The following is a 19,690-nucleotide window of genomic DNA, read 5'->3' as shown; positions in this document are numbered from 1 at the left end:
CCTTTATGCTGTCCTAAACATATTGTTTGGTGGTCTAAAACTGATTCAACATAATGTTCACTCACTAAAGGATAAATTCACCCTTCAACAAAAGTGAAATAATCCTATACTCTGACGAAAGCTGTCACCAAAAAGTGGGCCTGATTATAAACGATTAGGCCCTATTGGTTGTAAATGAATACATACACTTAGTTGTTAGCTTATTATTCCAACATAAGTCCTTTCTTCACCAGCAACCCAAAATGAAGGATTACTCTCTGCAGAGCTGAAGACCTTGGTAGATCAAATCAAGCATAGCAGAAAATATAGAAGATTGGACAGACTTCTACAGTTTGGCATACTTAATAGTAATGGGTGTGGCTGCTTGTGTCTCCAAAAACTGTACAGAAACATTGCTCAGTTACACAGAAAATTTACATCCAGATCCTTCTATATCACAAAGAGTAGTTGGAGTCTATCTACAGTACTAGAGCTACTGCCTGCAGAAGAAAATATACTTCCAGATCCTTCTGTATTACAGAGTAATTTTGATCAATCCACAGCAGTAGAGCTAACAGCCCAGCCACTAGAGCATACACAACAAATATGTATACACAGCTGTTCCAAGGTTTTGAAAATGCTAACTCACCAGAGCAGATTGCACACCCTTTCACTAGGGTTTCAAACATTCCTTTTACTAGGGTTGCAATCATTCTTGATGTTGCCCTCACCAGTATTGCCCATGCCTGCACCCTCACTTTCTGCCACATGCTCTCTAGTTAAGTCAATTCTGGCAACTAAGCTGGCATTGATACTTTCAGAACTAACACCACTCCCTGATAAAACATAATATATGCAGGGACTATTCCAAAGCCAACTTTCTATTGATCCCGGATACCCTAGATAGTTTTCAGTGTGGTCTCCCCCTCCTGTTGAACCTCTTGCCCAATCTATTATATCAGCTCCAAATTCTTCTCCTATTTAAATAGCTGCATTGAAACATCTGTCCCCATAACCAATGAATTCAGTGAGAAAGTCAGGAATAAACCCACATGGTGGAATTACCACATAAATAAATTGTACAGCAAAAGGAAAAATACTGAACTTAAATAAGTTATTTCTTCCCCTCACCATAAAAGGGATTTTAAATTGGATAGCAGAAATCTCATTTGTTCTATTAAAATTGTAAAGCTACCTATGAATTAAAAATTATTACTTATGCCAAAAACAACTGTAAAGCTTTCTTCAGCTATATCAAGAATATCAGAAATAATATTCAGTTCTGCTCTGAACTAATATCCAGCAGCTTCCCTCAGACTCAGACCATCACCTTCGCTTATAAATCCAGCTCCGACTTCACCCCACCAGCTCAACTCTCAGTCCCTCCATTATCCACCTAACTCTTTCTTATCCCATTATTTATTTATTTATTTATTTATTTGCAGTTGGTTTACCAGGATAGTCCATTGGGCCAAAAGAACCCGTTTTCAATGGGAATAGATCCTTGCTGAATCCAAGAGGGAATGTTATATCTCATTCACGTCCTGTCATCTATATAAGAGACCAAATACACCACTTCCATGGGCTTAGACAATGGTTCGGGTTACCACTCTGTAAATGCCAAATATAGTTTTGCTGAGCCTCCCCTTAACCTATTTAACCTCTGTCTTTCCCACTAGGTATGTATCTGACACTTGGGAAATGCCACAGTGGTTACATTACACTAGGATGGCTCTATCACAGATTTGGGTAATAACAGACCCATAAGTGTCATTAGTATTATTTACAAGGTCATGGAATGTGTGATAGCACACCTCATAAATAATGATATAAGGCATCCATGGTGCCTCAATCAAAACCAATTTAGCTTTGTTAAAGGTAGGTCTGTCTACTAAATGTTATTAATGTGATAGGGTCAGTGAAGTCATAGGTATGTGCCATACCATACATACATCTTATCCGTGCCTAGCTAAGATCTTGGATACATTTTCTTATGCAAGTATTATCAACAAACTTATACTACTTTACATTAATTCCCACATCGTAAGGGTCAGAGACACCTCTTACACACAAAGGAATGTCACCTGAGGAGTTCCATAAGGCTCTGTCCAATATCCCTTACTCTTTAGCATCTATTTCTTTGATGTCGGGGAAGACCTTGATGGGCTTTGGCTAACTGTTTTATGATGACTGCAAAATGGGAAACATCATATGATGCTGTAAGGACACACTCATTCTTCAGCAAGGTATTCATCAGAATAATGCCTAGTTTCAAAAAATGCAGTGTGTTTTTGTTAGGCAAGTGAGAATTCCTCACTTTACACTATATCAAAGATCTTAAAGTCGATTTAATCATCAGGAATTTGGGTACCTTTTTCAACATCAAACTATCTTTTCACTGTCATGTGTTAGACATAGTCAGAAAATCCTTTTAAGTAGCATACTTCAATTCCCAAGGCATATTTTCTAAGAGTAAAGAAATCACAAGCCCTCTTTATATTTCCTGAATCTGATCAATTAGATAATACAGTGGCCACTTCAACATGTAAGTCTCTAAACATCTTGTTCACCTTGAATGGTCTCAGATTTCTGACTATGTAAAATACTTGTTTATGCTATCTAAAATAAATTGATAGAGTAAAACCACAGTCACTATAGTCTGTCTCTTACAGACTCCTTGGTGATCTGTACCTGGCCTTCAGGGCTCTAAAAGACCTCACCCTCCTTGGTCTTCTATACATATGCAAAACAAATAGTATCACAACCACCTGCATCAAAGACTTTAACCTTCACTGGCACATAAATAGAGCATACTTATGTAACAGATTCCTAGCCCAACAAATTTGGTACTTATGGAATACGTTTCCTCTACATGTAAGCAATGTAACACATTGGCCATATTCTAAACAGCTTTGGATGACCAGATAGGCACTTTTAAATTCACCTCTGCATATGTACCATGATTCTTCCTGACTGGGTAGCTTTACTCATCCATTTAGTCTTGACTTAAATGGCTAGGCTTCTCACTGGCTCTCTAGGGCAAATACCCAGAATATACTTATGAACCTGCAATGTCAGATGACAAAAGCCCACCTTGCCTATACATTAGGAGGATGGGTGTGGGAATACCTAATATTCTGGGATTTAATGAGTCCCAAAGGTAATTTTTGCTGGTAGCATCCAATTTACTTACAAATGTTACAAAAGGAGGTTTCAAAGTTGTATGTAAAGAAGAAATTATTATAGGGTATAATGATTTTTTCAAGGCCAATTTTTGCTTAAGTGGGAAAAGGAAACTCAACAAGCCTTAAAGCCCCTAGCTCTGAAGTATGACCAACCTAATCATGAGAGCCCATAGCTTCTAGTGAAATGGATCTACCTACCACAAATACTTAAATCCTTGTGCATCCCACTAGAACTGATGTATTTCCTTAAGCAGAGCTTATGGAGTAAAATTTGAGGATCAAGGCAACAATTTAAGTCAGAGACTGATCCAAAGGATGTCAATGAAGAACATATATTGAGAAGGATATTGGCCATATCTGAAAATATTAAAACGATACACCTTCAAACAAAAACAATACAGGCTTTACTAGAATTTACCATAATTGCCCAGACTACAACCTCCCCCCCACACACACACAAACATTAGGAATTCCAAAGAATTAAAGGCAAGGCAAATCAGATGGATGATTACAGACACCCCTGCCAGGTTCCAGTGTTATGGCTGAATGAATATGAAAAAGTAAGGGTCAGGTTTAATCTCTGATACTGCTAAGGTATTTTTTTGAAATTATCCACAAAATTAAAATTAGAGAGGTCAAAAACCAAGGGCTGCTAACATCTGAAAAAATAAAGCCAATTAATTTGGCCAAAGTATTTTTCATCATGTAGAAATTGAACAAGTAAGGGGAAAATTGTAAGCATGGTGTGAGAACAATTCATCCATATTTCACAAAATATTATTCAAAGTTTGATGCATTCATATAAATCCCCATTGATCTGAATGAACTAATGCTAGAATTACAGCATATGACCTATTTCCCTTAAACTCACATAGTTACTGTACTCTAAGCTGTGAACTGAGATTGGGTAGCATAAATAAAGTATTCTAGAACTCTCCTTAAATTTACAGTTATAGCAGTTAGTACATACCTCCAAGATGGGGGGGGGGGTCTGCAAGAGATCATTGGCATATCTAGCAAAAGCTGAAGCATAGATAACTGGCCACTTGAATAAAACTCATCCAGAAGTCCATCAAAACCATACGCTTTGTCCTGCTAAAGGAAATACATAAGCAGAAATATCTCTAGGAATAAAAAATGGAGCAGAAGCCTTCTGAGACTCATAATCTTGAGGACGGTATTGACTTGAAATAAGTCACTGACTACAGAAGAACTAGAGTTAGTAGTGTGTGCATAGATTTGCTTTAGCTGAATGTGAAACAGTGCTAAAGCTAGAAGTATCATGTAGTACTTACCTCATATCAAACTGCTAATTCAGCCACATTATAACCCAGTGGCAAGTCTTGGTCCTCTGCCTCTTAGTTAATGCCTTGTAGGTTCAAGGATTCTTTCCATAATAGGCTAATATTCCCCTTTTCCAATATAACATAATTTATGAAGATTTACATTCCACTCTGACCTCATGTGGATAATAGGTCAGACACCTCTGCAGTTGCTATATGCCAACATATTCACTACTCCAAATGCTCATGTCAAAGGTCAAATACATAACCTACAATTAATGTAAGTAGCATTTACATTTATGCCAAGAGTGCACCTATTAACAACAGAAAAGCAGTTCCTCCTCCAACTACATCTGAGTGTTAGCATTTTGCTAAAATTAAAGGACATCTTTTTAATGTACAAGAAATCAGTAGATATGAATCCAAGATACCCAAACCCAATACCTGGGCCCTGAATGAAGTTGCTCTGCTGACATGTCCACTTACCTGACTATCAAACTGAAATAAATAAATAAATGTGTAAGGTCAAAGATGGGGAGCTTATGCCCTCAAAAAGACAAAGTGACAGCTGTAGTAGACTTCATCAGAACAAAGAACACACTGAAAAGAAAGTTTAAATAATGTGAAGCTAACTATCATTGGCTAAAAATAGTCGGGTCACAAACAATTAATTTAAGAATGACATGTAAACAATTAATGAAGTTTGCCTACTCTAAAACCATATTTCTTTGACCACTAAGACACATAAAAATGTATTAACCACATTACTGAATTGCAAATATAACTTTAAAATAGGATAAGGCAGAAATAAGTTATATAAAATAAAATAGAGGATACTCCGACCAAGACAACCATTATAAATTATCCAAAAAGAGTAGGCTTTATAGCCAAGTTATAATTCACAATTTTCCTGCCTTCTCCTTTAAGGCTGGAAATATAGATATAAAATCATTTAGTCCAGGCAGAAGGTTACCAGCTAACCTTAATTGCCACAAAAGCTCTTTTTTATGTAAAATATTTTTCCAATCCCCATCTCTCAAGTCAATATTCAGTATATCCAGAATAGCACATTTAAAACACGAAAAATTCTGACAGGTTGTACCATGCCTGTATAGGGCATTAGTCTCTTTCTTGCTCTTCATATTGTATAAATGCTCATAAATTCTACATTTAAGTCCCCTCTCAGTTTTTGCAATGTAAAATCCAGTGCATGTGTTGCATATTGCAAGATATACAATTATGTTAGTAAAACAGTTTTTTTTTTTTGTAATATACTGTAGTTTCTTTTCTGTTGGATAAAATAACATAGGGCAATTGCAGAAGAAAACTACAATGGGAGCATCGTTCACAAGGTTTAGTACCATCTGTTTTGTTCTTAACACCCCCAACAACCTTGTTTTCTATGAGCATTTTCAAGTTTGTACCCACCTTAGTAGAAAAAAAGTTTTCTCACCCACTGCTTTAGATATCTCATCGTTAGTTTTGAATATACTCCGTTTTTTGTGTAAAATATTTTTTACCTCACTAGATAGGGGACTATGCTGCACAATACATGCTTATACAAAATTAATAGATGCATCCAATGATGTTTGTCCAACCACTTGTCATGGTTTTAGAGCTCCATTACCTAAAAAGGTTTATATTTCTTGCCCCAGTCATTAAATATCTCTTGTAAAATAGTCTCAACCATGTTATTCTGGTAACCTCTATCTATAAACATATCCCTCAATTTTATCAATTCATACTCGACATCCTCCACTTGGGAGGTCATACTCGCAATTCTTATCACCTACCCCTTAATAATGCTCTTTTTCTAGGGTAATGGATGATTACTATTAAAATGAAGATATGAATTGCAAAAGGTGCTCTTATGATACACTCTGGATTTTAAACCTTCAAACTTGTGAGAAATAGTCATGTCTAAATAATGTATCTCTTTGTCATCGTACTCATACGTAAATTTTAAAAAGGAGGTGGTGCTGTTTAAATATTCAATAAAACCAGGTATGTTCTCTTTGTCTCCTTTCCACAGAATAAAAATGTCATCCAAAAATCTATTATACAACAAAATATCAGAACTAAAACCACTATTAAAAACGTTTTGTAACTCCCATCCTAACAAAACTATATTGGCATAAATGGGGGCGCATGCTGCCACCATAGCCACTCCCTTAATCTGCTGGTAATACTGTCCTTCAAAATAAATGAAATTGTTATCCAATATAAAGGCCATAATTTCACATATTAAATTAACCTGTTCATGTTATAAGTTAGAACATGTAAAAAGTATCTCTTCAAAATACTCTAAACCCTCTTTCCTGGGAATACATGAAAACAATGGCAATTCATTTGTTCAGTATAAGTTTTGATGAAGAAATTTGATAAGTATTGTGTTTTGGGAAAATCAATTTTAATACATTTTAATAACCTAAAAAAATTGAACCAGACTGCTAGTGGTCTGTTTTCTTAGCTACCTGACTAAAGTAGGAAAATAATGAGTCTTTGGGGTCTGCCTCTAAATACACAACCTTCACACTGAACTTGGTACACCAGTGAATATTGTTTCTGTCATTTCATGGAGAGAGCTGTGAACAATTTGCAGTGCACTGTTCGACAGGCGCTAGCAATTTTACCAGAAGGTGACAGAGAACTGATTGTGAAAAACACCTTTGTGAGTGGAATACATAAAAAAGAAATTAACACCAATGTTAAAAATTTGGTAAAGAACTCCTTCTGCTTAAATTGTTAAGAGGATTATTTACATTATAAATGCTTCCTTTAACATAATGGTCTTCCTCAAGAACAATACCGTTAATCCAGTGATGCAGAGTAATCTGGGGTATAAAGACTCACTGCGTACCTCTTGGTACTGTTGTATCTAATTTTGCATGGTAAAAAGCATTCATGATAAATAAATGTGTATTACTGCACTGTATAATCTCTTTTCAATCTTGTAGCTTTAATCTGGTATAATAGAAGTACTGCTCTGAAAATCTGCAACCTCATTATTGTTAAGACTTTAACACATACAAATATGCAGATAAACAGTGTTCGATATGGTTACAATCACGTTTCAGAATGACACAAATATATTCTGCAGGCTACTCATATTCTAAACAGCTGCGTGATTACTTTGAAAATGTCTACCACACAATCATGTTTTGGAAACATTAGTCTACATTCTGCTTTTTTTACTACTGCACAAAGCTTCATTGTGGTAGGATGCTTCTGTTTTCTCAGTTTCATTCATTGATAATGTTTAGCACCTTTTCAATAGCTAGTCCTCCTGATATTGTACTAAAATAGCTGTTAGGTAACTGGTTTTAAATAGTTTCCTTCTTGACCACTACCAAAGACTTCCAGAATAAGTCTGACATGCTGATATGTGCTTCACAATGTAGCCTGGGCAGGTTACTACATTCTAAATGGCTACTGAAATCAAAGCCTTGTAAACTGGCTTTTCATTCAAATGTAATATTGTAGATTGAAATATACTACAAGCATTAAAGTTGGACTATAGTAACCTTTCTTTTAGTCTTCACTGACCTTATCAAATATAGATATATTGGAAGATGGTATACAATTCACAAAGCCCTGTGCTACATGCGCAGCAAAGTGATGTGTGGAATTGACCAAGCAGGATTTTAAGTGCTTTGTTGTCTGTATTTCTGTTAATATGATGATTCAGTAATTAATTTAGTATATTTTGGTTCTTTGCCCTTTTTGAACTACATCCTCAGGTGTGAAGTGACCTCTTAACCATTAGCAAATATTGTGTTTATGTAAAATCATTGCTTTCCTGTAATATATACCATGTGCAGAAAGGGTGTTAATATACTCACAAGAATTTCTGTGTCTTCTTTCGTAGATGATCGATATGATGTATTTTGTTATTATTATGCTGGTTGTCCTCATGAGCTTTGGAGTGGCACGACAGGCTATTTTGAATCCTAGTGAGGATCCAAGCTGGATGTTGGCAAGAAACATTTTCTACATGCCTTACTGGATGATCTATGGAGAGGTGTTTGCTGACCAGATAGACCGTAAGAGAATCTTTTATTTTCTATGTTGGAGTTTGAAGTCAGTATTGTTAAAAATATGAATCCTTCCTCATGTAGCTTGTTTTCTATAGAGTTTTGTGAGGCTTTTCATTGTTTCAGTTTTTCCTCAGAAATCCGCAGAGGCCATGTTGTATTTCTGTATTCCAAATGAAAAATACAAACAGTACATAACAAGTAGTCAGAGAAAAGAACAAAACTACTAAGATATTTAAATCCTGTTACTTGAAGTGCAACTCTGGTCAAATCATTTATGAAATACACTGGAGAGCTTTACTTGCAAATAAACTGGAGTATTTTATTTGCATTTATCCAGCGGCAGTTTTATTTGGATAATGTTGCTCTTTTTCTGATTCTGTGTTTTCTCCTATCAGGTTGGTTTAGTTTGATTATTTCTACAAGTCATTTATGTTATTTATTAACTTGCTATGTCTTACTGCAAAAATAGCAAACAGTAAAGCAATAATTCCAATGTATTTGGACTATGGTTAGTCATATATTTTGTATAGTTTCATCCACACACCCACATGTACCTATTGCATATGTCAGTATAACAGACATCATCTTCAGTGCAGCTGTTCACAACAGCCAGAACATGATCCTTCATAAGTCTTTTTTATCTCATAATGCAAGAAAAATCAAAAGAACATAAGCAAAGTTCACTGCAGAGTATCAGCAAATATATTTGATGGAATAATATTACTCCAGAAGGCTGTCTCAGTTGCAGTGTTTTGTACGCTTTTAACTGAACAAAAAGCACCACACAGCCTTTGGGGTCAGCTATGTCTACTGATACACAGTTAACTGTGTCTTGGTTCATGAAACCAAAATACCCAAATGTGTGTGAACTGAAAAAAAAGTTGTTCAGTATCCATAGTTTTGAGGAGTTACTTATTGAAGCTCAGAATTGTCATTAAACTCCTGCCTCCTTCCAATTAGATGCTTATAACCCTTGCTTGTCTTCTAATAAAGACCAAAAGCCCATCCAAAGCACAGTAACCTCACATAAGCTTACTAATATTCACATACAGCCTGTGTTTCTATTATCATTTGACTGTGTTTTTTTTTGTCTGCCAAATCAAAGGTACATATAGGACATGGATGGCATGACCATCATCAACATACTGTCTTTTTTATTGTTTATTGTTATATATCGCCTATTTTCTCTTTTTTTCATATTTTATCAGCTGTGGTTTAAGTTTTCGTTTTTATCTGTTTTTATTCAGTTTGATAAAATGTCTGTTCATACATAGTATAACCACAACTGAATCGCTGCACTATGCAACACAGTGAAAAGAGGACAGCTTCAAAGTATGCACTGACCTGTTTGCATAGGCAACACAGACTATTGCTTTTGTATGTGAGTCTGAAAAACTGATTAGCAAAAGTGCTGTTCAGTTGCTAGCATGCAAGGACTTTCTGAATCCCAATATCTTTGCCTACAAAAAACAGTTGTGTGCCTTTGCATAGTACACCAGGACTTTGAATACAGCTCACTGTTATCAGTAGAATATTGCTGACCTCAGTAAACTAACTAAAATATTATTGTTTTTCATTTTGCACAGATATGTACCTTACTCCATTTGTGAAATGTATTTGTAAATACATTACATGGTTAAATACAGTTTGGCATGATAAGTGGTCTGACTTCAACTGGGAATTTATTCAAAGTCACATACTTTTTTAGATCTTTCACATGAACCTCATCTTGAGCTAGGTATTACACAGAGAATGAAACAATTATGACTTTTTAACAGACAGAAAAAGAAGGGTAGCAGATGTGATGAGAAGACAATTATTTTAAGTTCTGTAATTAGATGTGATGAGAAGACAATCATTTTAAGTTCTATAATTACTAAGATAATTATTTAAGTTCTGTACTCGCTAAGATAATTATTTAAGTTCTATAATTACTAGTGATCATATCACAGAAAACACTGCAACTTTGGAGATGTTTCTTTTTTCATCTCTTATCATGACATATTTTAAACAATGTTTTTCTTTTTATGCCCATGTGTGTGACTTTTTCATTTACTTAATTTGCGATTTTTCATTGTCTGTTTCTTTAAATATGAAATACTTTCTTTTTCTTTGCTTTTTTCAGAATTATGCAATTTTCCATTTGCTTTTTATTATTATTTTTTTTTTCAGGAGTATTTCCCATGAAAAGAACTGATGTTTTTTAAACAAATGATGAACATTAATAGAAGATTACTTTTACTTTTTCATGCTAATTTCATTGTATTTTTTATTTTCTTTTGTCAGTTCCAAGAGCATCTTCCTCCTGTGTTTTTGCCAGTGAAAAATATCCACAAATTAGGTTTGTTTGTTTGTTTGTATGATTTGTTCAACAAATTTCCTGTTTTTATGTGTCTTGTTGATATTTTTTAAATTATGTTGCCATACCTGATCATAAAAATCACAAATATCTTATGTGATTTTATTTTCTTTTTTGTTCTTCATTTTCTGTTTTTTTTTCTTTTTCTTTTTCTTTTCTTTTTTTTTTCCCACAGCATTTTGCAGAAACTTTTTTCTCTCACTTTTTTTAAATGAAGCATTTATAGTTTGAATTTAAGGAATTATGGTTCCAAGTAAAATTCCTGATGTCAGAGAAAGAATGCTGACATACCATCACTTGCAAAGAATGGTGTAACAAATCTTGCATTTCTACCACTTTTAATAAAACATTTTTAGGAGCAGGGAGAGTTGATATTAAACTATTTTATGTGTCTGGCTTTTGATGTACTTGTGAAGTAACCTTTTTGATGTATAGCTATGTAATGGTTTCATTACAATGCATTCCTCAGCAGCAGAGCATGGTGATAGTCGCAGAGCTTGACAGTCTAATTGTGGTATAATACAGCCTGGCCCATAGCACACAATGAAGCTCTGCCATGAACCATAGAGCCACAATGAAACCTTGACTGACAAGACTTTGAGGAATCATAATACCAAACACAAATACCCAAAACAACAAAAAGGAAAAACTTAAATGGTACGGATTTTTGTAGGGAGGTCACCCCCCCCACATGAGGTCGAATCCCATCCCCCAACAACACAGAACTGATATATATCACCACCATAGTAATATAAACATGCAGAAAGTAGAAATGTCCCAAAACAAGGGAATTTCTGCCAGTGTACAGTCAGTACTGATTTCCTATGAACTCATTGGTGTGTCCTTCATTAGCGCCTTGTGATTCTTGCATTTGATGCTAGGAAAATCTAATCTCTACTACTTTTAGTCATACAATAGACTTCACTGTATTGAATTAGCTGCCTATGTCAAGAATAAATTAAATGTTTTCTCTGGTGGGAGAGTGGTAGTCACTGCTCTGTGTTTTTGCTGGCCTTTCTGGTTAGAATTTTCTGTAATGCCATTCAAAATTTCATCCGTATAAACAGTACACTCCCCCAAAATTAAATGAAATATAATATATAATAATGATTGCATCTATGGTCCTTCCTCCCCTCCTTAACATAATATAATGAAGTGCTAATTGTCCGGAGTTGTCCACCTCAGTATCCAATAGACAAAATACATGTTCATTATTTAGGGAGCCCCCTTCTATTATATGTAGTATAAAAGTCAACTTTAAAAAATGCTTTCATCTAAAAAAAAAACATCACTCATCATCATCAGTTATAATGAAAAATATAAAAAGCAGCATTTTGTTTTTCAGGGGAAGTGCCTCTGCAACCCCCATACCCCTAAATGTACTAACTCTGAAATCAAATAACCTTGGGAGTAAAAATGAAGCCTTTAGCCACAATGTTCTGCAATGCTATTGTTTTAAATAGCACATTGTTGATGAAACACTGGATGGGAGCAAGAGCTGATGATCAAAAAAGAACTCAGTACTGTTTAGGCTCCCTTTTTAAAAATGCTACTCATTGTCCAAGAGCACCCACTGTTCATGTCCCTCCAAAGAATAAGGCTGTTGGCCATTTACAAAATCAATAAGATACACGGTGCCTGAATGTATCATACCAAACTGGTTAATGAAAATGCTGCTTGTGCAGCTAATTTAAATAATACTTCTACCAGATCAGCGTGGTATGTATATGTGAGTAATAAAGCTACAGACCTTCTTAACTTTGGTTAACATTTGCTTGTTTGAATGTCATATGTTTTACAAAGTGTTGTGTGATAATTCAGTACGATAAAGGTTGAGGTGATCTAAGCTGAAATCTTGTGGAGGCGGGAAAGCAAGATACAGTCCTACAGAGATATTTTGGGTGGGGTAGACTATCAGCACACTCACCACTTCATTAACTATATATGCATGTGCACACAGAAACACAGACACACACACACACACACACACATATATATATATATATATATATATATATATAAAATACACATATATCTATATATATATATATATATATATATATATATATATATATAAAATACACATATATCTGTCTATATATATATATATATATATATATATACACACACACACATATATATCTATCCATATATATATATATATATATATATATATATATATATATATACACATGTGTGTGTGTGTGTGTGTGTGTGTGTGTGAAAACAAGTCGACACTACTTGTTACGGATGTGCTAGGATGCAGCTTAGACTTTTTCCATAAGTAGCATACCAAAAAAACTCACCATGGTTTTCTTTTAAAAAGCAATACAATCGGTCACCATAACTTCACACCTTCACAAAGTTCTAAAGGCTTCAACCATATCATTTACCATGCCAGTCAAGTTTTGCATACTAAGAATCGCTTTAAAAAAAAGTTCCATGACAACTTTGTCATGACCAACTAATTATTTAATCCCATTGGCTGCAGCATTTCATGTACTCATCCTCCAAGAAATGGGTATCCTAGATCTTCCTTCTGAGTTCTTCCTTAATAGAGGACATTATCAGCCACAGCATTCTGTGCAGGTGCACAGCAGAGCCTTTCCTAGGCAGAGTGTCTGCACAGTCTGATCTGTAGCATGATACCTGGTAGCTCACTGTAGATAGCTTAGACAGAGGCCTACTGAGGTCTAGCTAGATTCTTGACTTTAGGGGATCCTCCAGCTTATGAGTGGCCTTGATAATCAGGTGTCTGTATAATTTGGAAATGTAAAACAGAGAGTTGGGGGTCCTGTTCTTCAACATAGCAGAAAAGTAAAATATTTTGCTTCATCTGTCCAAAGAATTTAACTACTTGTCAGATGGCTACATTGTGAAATGTGATCTTTAAGATCTGTAGTGGTAAAGTGTGATCTGTGGGACCGTCCTGGATTAAATAGGTCACCTTGAAGTCAGCATTTGGGTGCTTGCACAATTGCTGTAGCACCTATGTGCAAAGTTATTGAGGACATCCTCCTGTTAAGGGGCCAAAAGGCAGAGTCAGGATGTGTCCATGCTGTTTAACTTATATCCTTAATAACTGACTTCATAAGGAGGATTACCCACAGCTTCTCAGGTTTCATCCTATGAACCCTCACAACATGTTTCTGAGGGAGGAGTAATTTGGAACTTGAGACCAGTCTAAGTTGCCCATGATAAGACTAATGGCGGTTCTCAAGGAAAGGTCCATTTGGAGGAGAGGCAAGGTTGAACTCATTATCTTTGTCCATCTCTGACACAACAGCTTTGAGATCTTTTAATTCTTCATTGGAGCCATGGTGCAAGGATTTCCACCTCCAGGAACCTGCAAGAGCAAGCTTACATGTGGTATCTAGAGAAAGCAATCAAGGGTAAAGGTATGTACTGGATGTTGGCTTCCTTTGGATCGTTGTAGAATAGAATTCCAAGTACAGATGACATGCACTGAGAGTGCTGCACTAAGTCTGGTACAGGCGTCAGACTATATCCCTAAGGATGTGGCCCCACAGAGATAACTCAAGTGCTCACCAGAAGCTAGACATGATTGAAGTCTAATCCCCAAGATATGACCCTGATGCAGTATGATCAAACAGACAATCATCAACAGGAACCTTGTGGCCAACATGGGCCTGGAGAGCTGCCCCAGGTGGGGAGTCCTCTGTCCTGAGTACTGTCAGTGTTTGATCTGTTACTCAAGAAATCACTCCCCCAGATCACACTGATCACCCAGATGCTTCAGCCAATCAGGTGATAGGATGACTAGCACCTGAAGCCAGGGATGCATTCCACAAGGTAGGAGCTAGGGACACGCATCTACTGTGTTCCCCTCAACACCTACCAAAATGGAGATGGGTAAAAGATCGAACTTTCAGGAACCAGGGTGCCAGTTGAACATGTGACTTTGTGTTTAGAAGGATTACGTCTCAACCTGCTTTTTTTGTACTTGTCCTCGTGGTGATGCTGTAGCTCATGCCTGAGACTCCATAAAAAACTCGCCATTATATGAGCAAATAGCTTTTGATGGTTGCCATATTTAGGTGTAAAGTAGGTTCAAATAATTATCCTTTTTCATCTTTGAGTTGCAGGATTAAATTGCTAGCAGCTTTAGCAGTTACTGTATGTTATGCTCATTCTTGAAACTGTAGTTGAACAACAAAGGCAGTGATTGTGTAGGACATGGCTGGTAATTTCATGATCATATCGGTGCTTACTGTTGTGGTGTATAAATCTACAAATTCAAGGCTTTATTGTTGATATCAAGGATAATGATATGAACTTTGCAAATGCTAGGCTCTGGTGCTTTTGCAGCCAGTGCACTTATTCACCATAGGCACTGATATGAAAGTGCAAACGTACCAAAATATAGTATCAAACAAAATTTTGATGAATGATGATTAGTTGATAAGTTAAACCCTTTTAAGGCCTCATTAACTGAGAACCCCTCATGGATCAACTGACAGAGTAAGTCTGTATTTGCACAGATTGGGTTTACCAGCAAAATAAAATAGGTACTTAGCTGACCGGGTCAGAATGTACCATACTCAATTTGAGAAAACATTAAAATGGATGTTGCTATGGCTAAGTTTATATATGGCATAGAAATGTTTTTTAGGTTTTTTTTTTTTTTCAGAAATCTTGACTAATTTTGTCTTGGAATGTTTCCAGAAGAACAAATTCAGATTAATTTCTAATGTACAAGAGGGTATGGATGAGACACATGAATGAGAGTCCTAGGAATTAAGGTAAAATGTATTCTGCTTCCACTGTAGTGTATCACCAGGAATAACTGATGAAAAGTGAGTGGAACCTACTTGGTTGTCTAGTAGTGAGGGGATAATAAAGGATGATATGTTTATGTTCCTGAGGATGAAGGGGGTGGTAGAAGAATCACTATATAAAGAGGAAAGAAACAAATGGTTGTTAACTATGTGTTAACTAGTTACGGGATTGCTTGTGACTTAAGATGATGATGCATTTTTATTTTATTGTCGCATTATAAGGAATAGTTCAAAGCCAGCCTTGATTCCACTAGACATTTGGAGGGGAAAGAATGCTAGTATTTATTTATTTATTTATTATTTTATTTTACATTTGTTGTCCGGGCTAGTCCAACTGGATACATGTCAATTTTCAGTAGAGGCCTGGGGAGATAAGCTCCAATTAAGCTAATGAATCCAGAAAAAAAAGTAAAAAAATAAAACATTAAATACATTGTTGCTGAACATTAACATCAAAGAATTTAACATCAAAGAAACATGTCTACAAGGTTTAGCAATACAGTAGTACTAGAAGCATATATATAAAAAAATATATATATATATATATATATATATATATATATATATATATATATATATATATATATATACATAGTATAGGGTTTGACATTTGACATGTAGAGGACTAGAAAAAAGGAAAGGTTCAAACTAATTATTAACATTGTTCAAAATTATACAGTCAAGTAAAAAAGTTGGCATACATACAAAGCTGAATACATATGCTCAGAGGAGGATGAATGTTCCAAAGTATATACTCAGGGGTAATTCCCAAAAAAGAGACGACTAGAAATCAGAGTAAAGGAAGCTTACTAATCCCACTTAGGGGTTTTGGGAGGGGGGAAATACAGTAATACTGTACAGGGAGTGTTAGTCTGGGTTAATACACGGGCATAGGTATTGTGTTTTAAGGAGTCATTTTAGTTGCTTTTTGAAAAGTGGTAATTCAAGGTTTTCCCCACATAATTAGAGAAAAGAGAGTCTCCTGGTTTGTTATAGGGCTTCTGGATGGTTACTAATAATGTATTTGTTGAGCGAAGGGTAGTACAATTTCTGTAGGGGGAGATTAGGCTACTGAGAATAGGAGTCTTGCTGGGATGATACAGAATCTTATGGGTGATAGTAAGTTGTTCAAATTGTAGCTGGTTATGCAGTTCTAGCCATCCTAGCTGTTTGAGATTTAGACAATGGTGGGTTCTAAATGGGGAGCCGTTAGTAAATCTGGCAATGTTATTATAGGAGGTTGCCAGTTTATTAAGGTTACTTTTGGAAAGATTTGTATAAATGGGGGAGGCATATAGCAATAATTTTTTTTTTTTTTTTGGCATTTAGGAGGAGGCAACATTGTAGGAACTATTTTTCAACTGAGTTAAATACTGTTTGGGTGATGGATTGGAGCTCGGCTGAAGAAGTTGCAGTACAAATTAATGTGGTGTCATCTGCATATTGCATGCAGGTGGCTTGAGGAATATTTATATGTAGATCATTAATGAATATAGAGAAAAGGAAAGGTCCCAGGATAGAGCCTTGAGGAACAGCAAGAGTAATAGGAAGGTGAGTGGATAGGTTATTGTCCCAAAGGGCAGCTTGCTTTCTATTTTCTAAGTAGGACTTGAACCATTGTAGTGCCTGTGTGTTGAGTGAGAGTGATTTGAGTATGTTTAGAATTATCTGATGGTTAACCATATCCTAGGCTTTAGAGAGGTCAATAAAGAGTGCAGTGGAAAGCTTATTATTGTTACAATGTTTGTTAATGCAGTCAGAGAAGGATAAAAGAGCAGTGGTAGTACTATGGAAAGGCCTAAAACCATGCTGACAGTCTGCGAGTAGGTTATTTTGGAGAAGGTGATCAAGTAGTTGCTGGTGTATGCATTTTTCCATAATTTTGGCAAGAGGAGAGAGTAGGGCTATGGGGCGAAAGTTAGAGAGTTCAGTTGAGTTACCACCCTTGTAAAGTGGGATAATGTGAGAGATTTTCCAGAGAGATGGGATGGGGCCTTCAGTAATGGTTCTATTAATTAGGATGGAAATGGGGCAGGCAAGTTCTTCCGCTGCAGTTTGCAGGTATTCAGCTTGTAAGAGATCAGCTGACAGGGTACATGGTTTAAGTCTGTGAAGTAGAGTATAGATGAGGGATGTAGGAACTGGTTTAAATGAAAGGTAGGGGGTGTGCTAGCCAGGGAGAATGGGAGGGTTGAGCTAACAGATGGTAAACAGTTTGCTAGAGATTGGACGGTTTCAGTAAAGAAGGTATTGAAAGCATCAGCAATCTCATTGGGAGTGTATAGGGAGAGACCTGATGGGGTTGGTGTCTTGGAGTGGCGTGGGTGTAGAAGTCTATTTGTGCCTGACCAGAAAGTTTGTGAGTTTTGTTGATGCTTGTGCTGGAGTTTAAAGTAAATTTTTTTTTTGTCAAGAAGTATTGATTTTTTGGGTCTATATTAGAAAGTCGACCGCTTACTTACCCGAAGGCCTAAACATCGACCCATCTTCATCGAACCGTGAAAACATCAATCGTCCAGAGGAGTGAAAGCGGAAATGTCAAATCATCATGGTTGGCCTTCTGCGGTATAGCTCCGTAAGGTAAGTGTACGATAGTTACGGACCTTAGGGTTAGGGTGCAGGTTAAGGTAAGTGCATAGATGGTAATGTATGTTAGATTTAGTGTAGGGTTTTGTTAAGTGTATGTGTGTGGATTATGTAGTTTGTTTGGGTTTAGCTTTTTAAGGTAAGTGTGCAATAGTTACGGACCTTAGGGTTAGGGTGCAGGTTTAGTTAAGTGCATACATGGTGTTATATGTAAGATTTAGTGTAGGGTTAGAAGTAGGGTTTAGTTTAGGGTTGGAAGTAGGGTTTTGGTTAGTGTATGTATGTATGTGGTTTATTTAGTTTGTTTGTGTAGGTAGTATGTAGCGGGTGGTAGGGTGGGACAAGTATGAGATTCATAGATTCATAGATTAGTACTAGGCTAACTGTCCTCGGTGGCCATTTTAAGCCTAGCCAATTACCCCATGTGAGAATGAAACCCTGAACCTTGTGTTTCTAAGGTAAGCACCTTAACCATTACACCAACCTCCCTAAGAGTTCGACTTTTTCAATTTTGTGGTTTAGAGTGTTCGGTGTTTATGCAGTTCTATGACGATGGGTCAACGTTTAGGTATTCGATGAAGTAAACGGTCGACTTTATAATATAGACCTGATTTTTTTAGTGGCATTTCTCATCTGTTTAAAGTTTTCATGATCAGTTGGGTTTGTAGTGTTTCTCCCTTTAGACCAAATTTTATTTCTTAATAAGATTTTATGCCTAGTCTCATTAGTGAGCCATGGAGCAGCTTTACTTCTTGTTCTTATACAGCAAGTAGGGACATGGTATTCCAGGATTTGTAGGAATTTAGAGTTAAAATAGGATACTGCTTCCTCATGGGAGAGTTGTTTTAAGGGTCTCTTCTCCCAACTCTGGGAGTCTTGTTGGGATTTTTTCCCAACATAATCTCCACAACTAAACATTGTCCACCTCTCTGGTTACATCCATCCTACCTCTCCTACCACAATCTCTCTCAGCTTGTACTAACTTTGCACCCTCTCTAAATTGTACCTTTATATACTAGAACTCTTGTCTCACACTAAATTGTATCACTTGTAAATTTTTATATCTTAACCAAAAGCCTATTTTAACCTGGTTTCTAGAACTATACTTACTTGTTGTTCACTTGTAAACTTTGTAATCTATATATATGTATAACCTAGTGTAACTTGTTTACTGTAAACTTTGTAATTTTGAATGTATAACCTAGTGTAACTTGTTACTGGAGCTTTTCTCCCCAGGACTCCATTGAAAATGGGTTCATCTTGGCCCAATGGACTATCCTGGTAAACCAACTGCAAATAAATAAATAAAATAAATAAAAAGGGTGACCAGTCTCAGGCTTGAAGCTTAGCTTGGAAGCTTGCAGGATTAAAATCTTTTTTGTTATGTGTAGTTTTAAAGATAGTTTGGCTGGGAATAAAGGTTTTTTGTCTGATTATGCAGTGGTCGCTAATATCATCAGGA

General features: G+C 36.1%; 1 protein-coding gene across 6 annotated transcripts in view; it reads left to right on the top strand.

Moving 5' to 3' along the window:
• Nucleotides 1–19,690, top strand: part of TRPM3 (transient receptor potential cation channel subfamily M member 3) — a 2,946,644-nt gene that overhangs the window by 2,764,550 nt on the left and 162,404 nt on the right. For 5 of the 6 annotated variants that reach the window (XM_044064372.1, XM_044064373.1, XM_044064374.1 and 2 more), the window contains one exon: nt 8,316–8,490. In XM_044064372.1, the coding sequence (XP_043920307.1) occupies nt 8,316–8,490 (175 nt within the window). Of the gene's footprint in view, nt 1–8,315; nt 8,491–10,770; nt 10,826–19,690 lie in introns of all 6 variants that reach the window. The other variant, XM_044064377.1, reaches the window with a different exon arrangement.

The sequence above is a fragment of the Protopterus annectens genome, chromosome 2.part2, assembly GCF_019279795.1.
Source record: "Protopterus annectens isolate FY-2018-M chromosome 2.part2, PAN1.0, whole genome shotgun sequence".
Lineage (NCBI taxonomy): Eukaryota > Metazoa > Chordata > Ceratodontiformes > Protopteridae > Protopterus > Protopterus annectens.
Note: the sequence above shows the minus strand (reverse complement) of the source record. Positions and strands in the feature narration are given on the sequence as shown.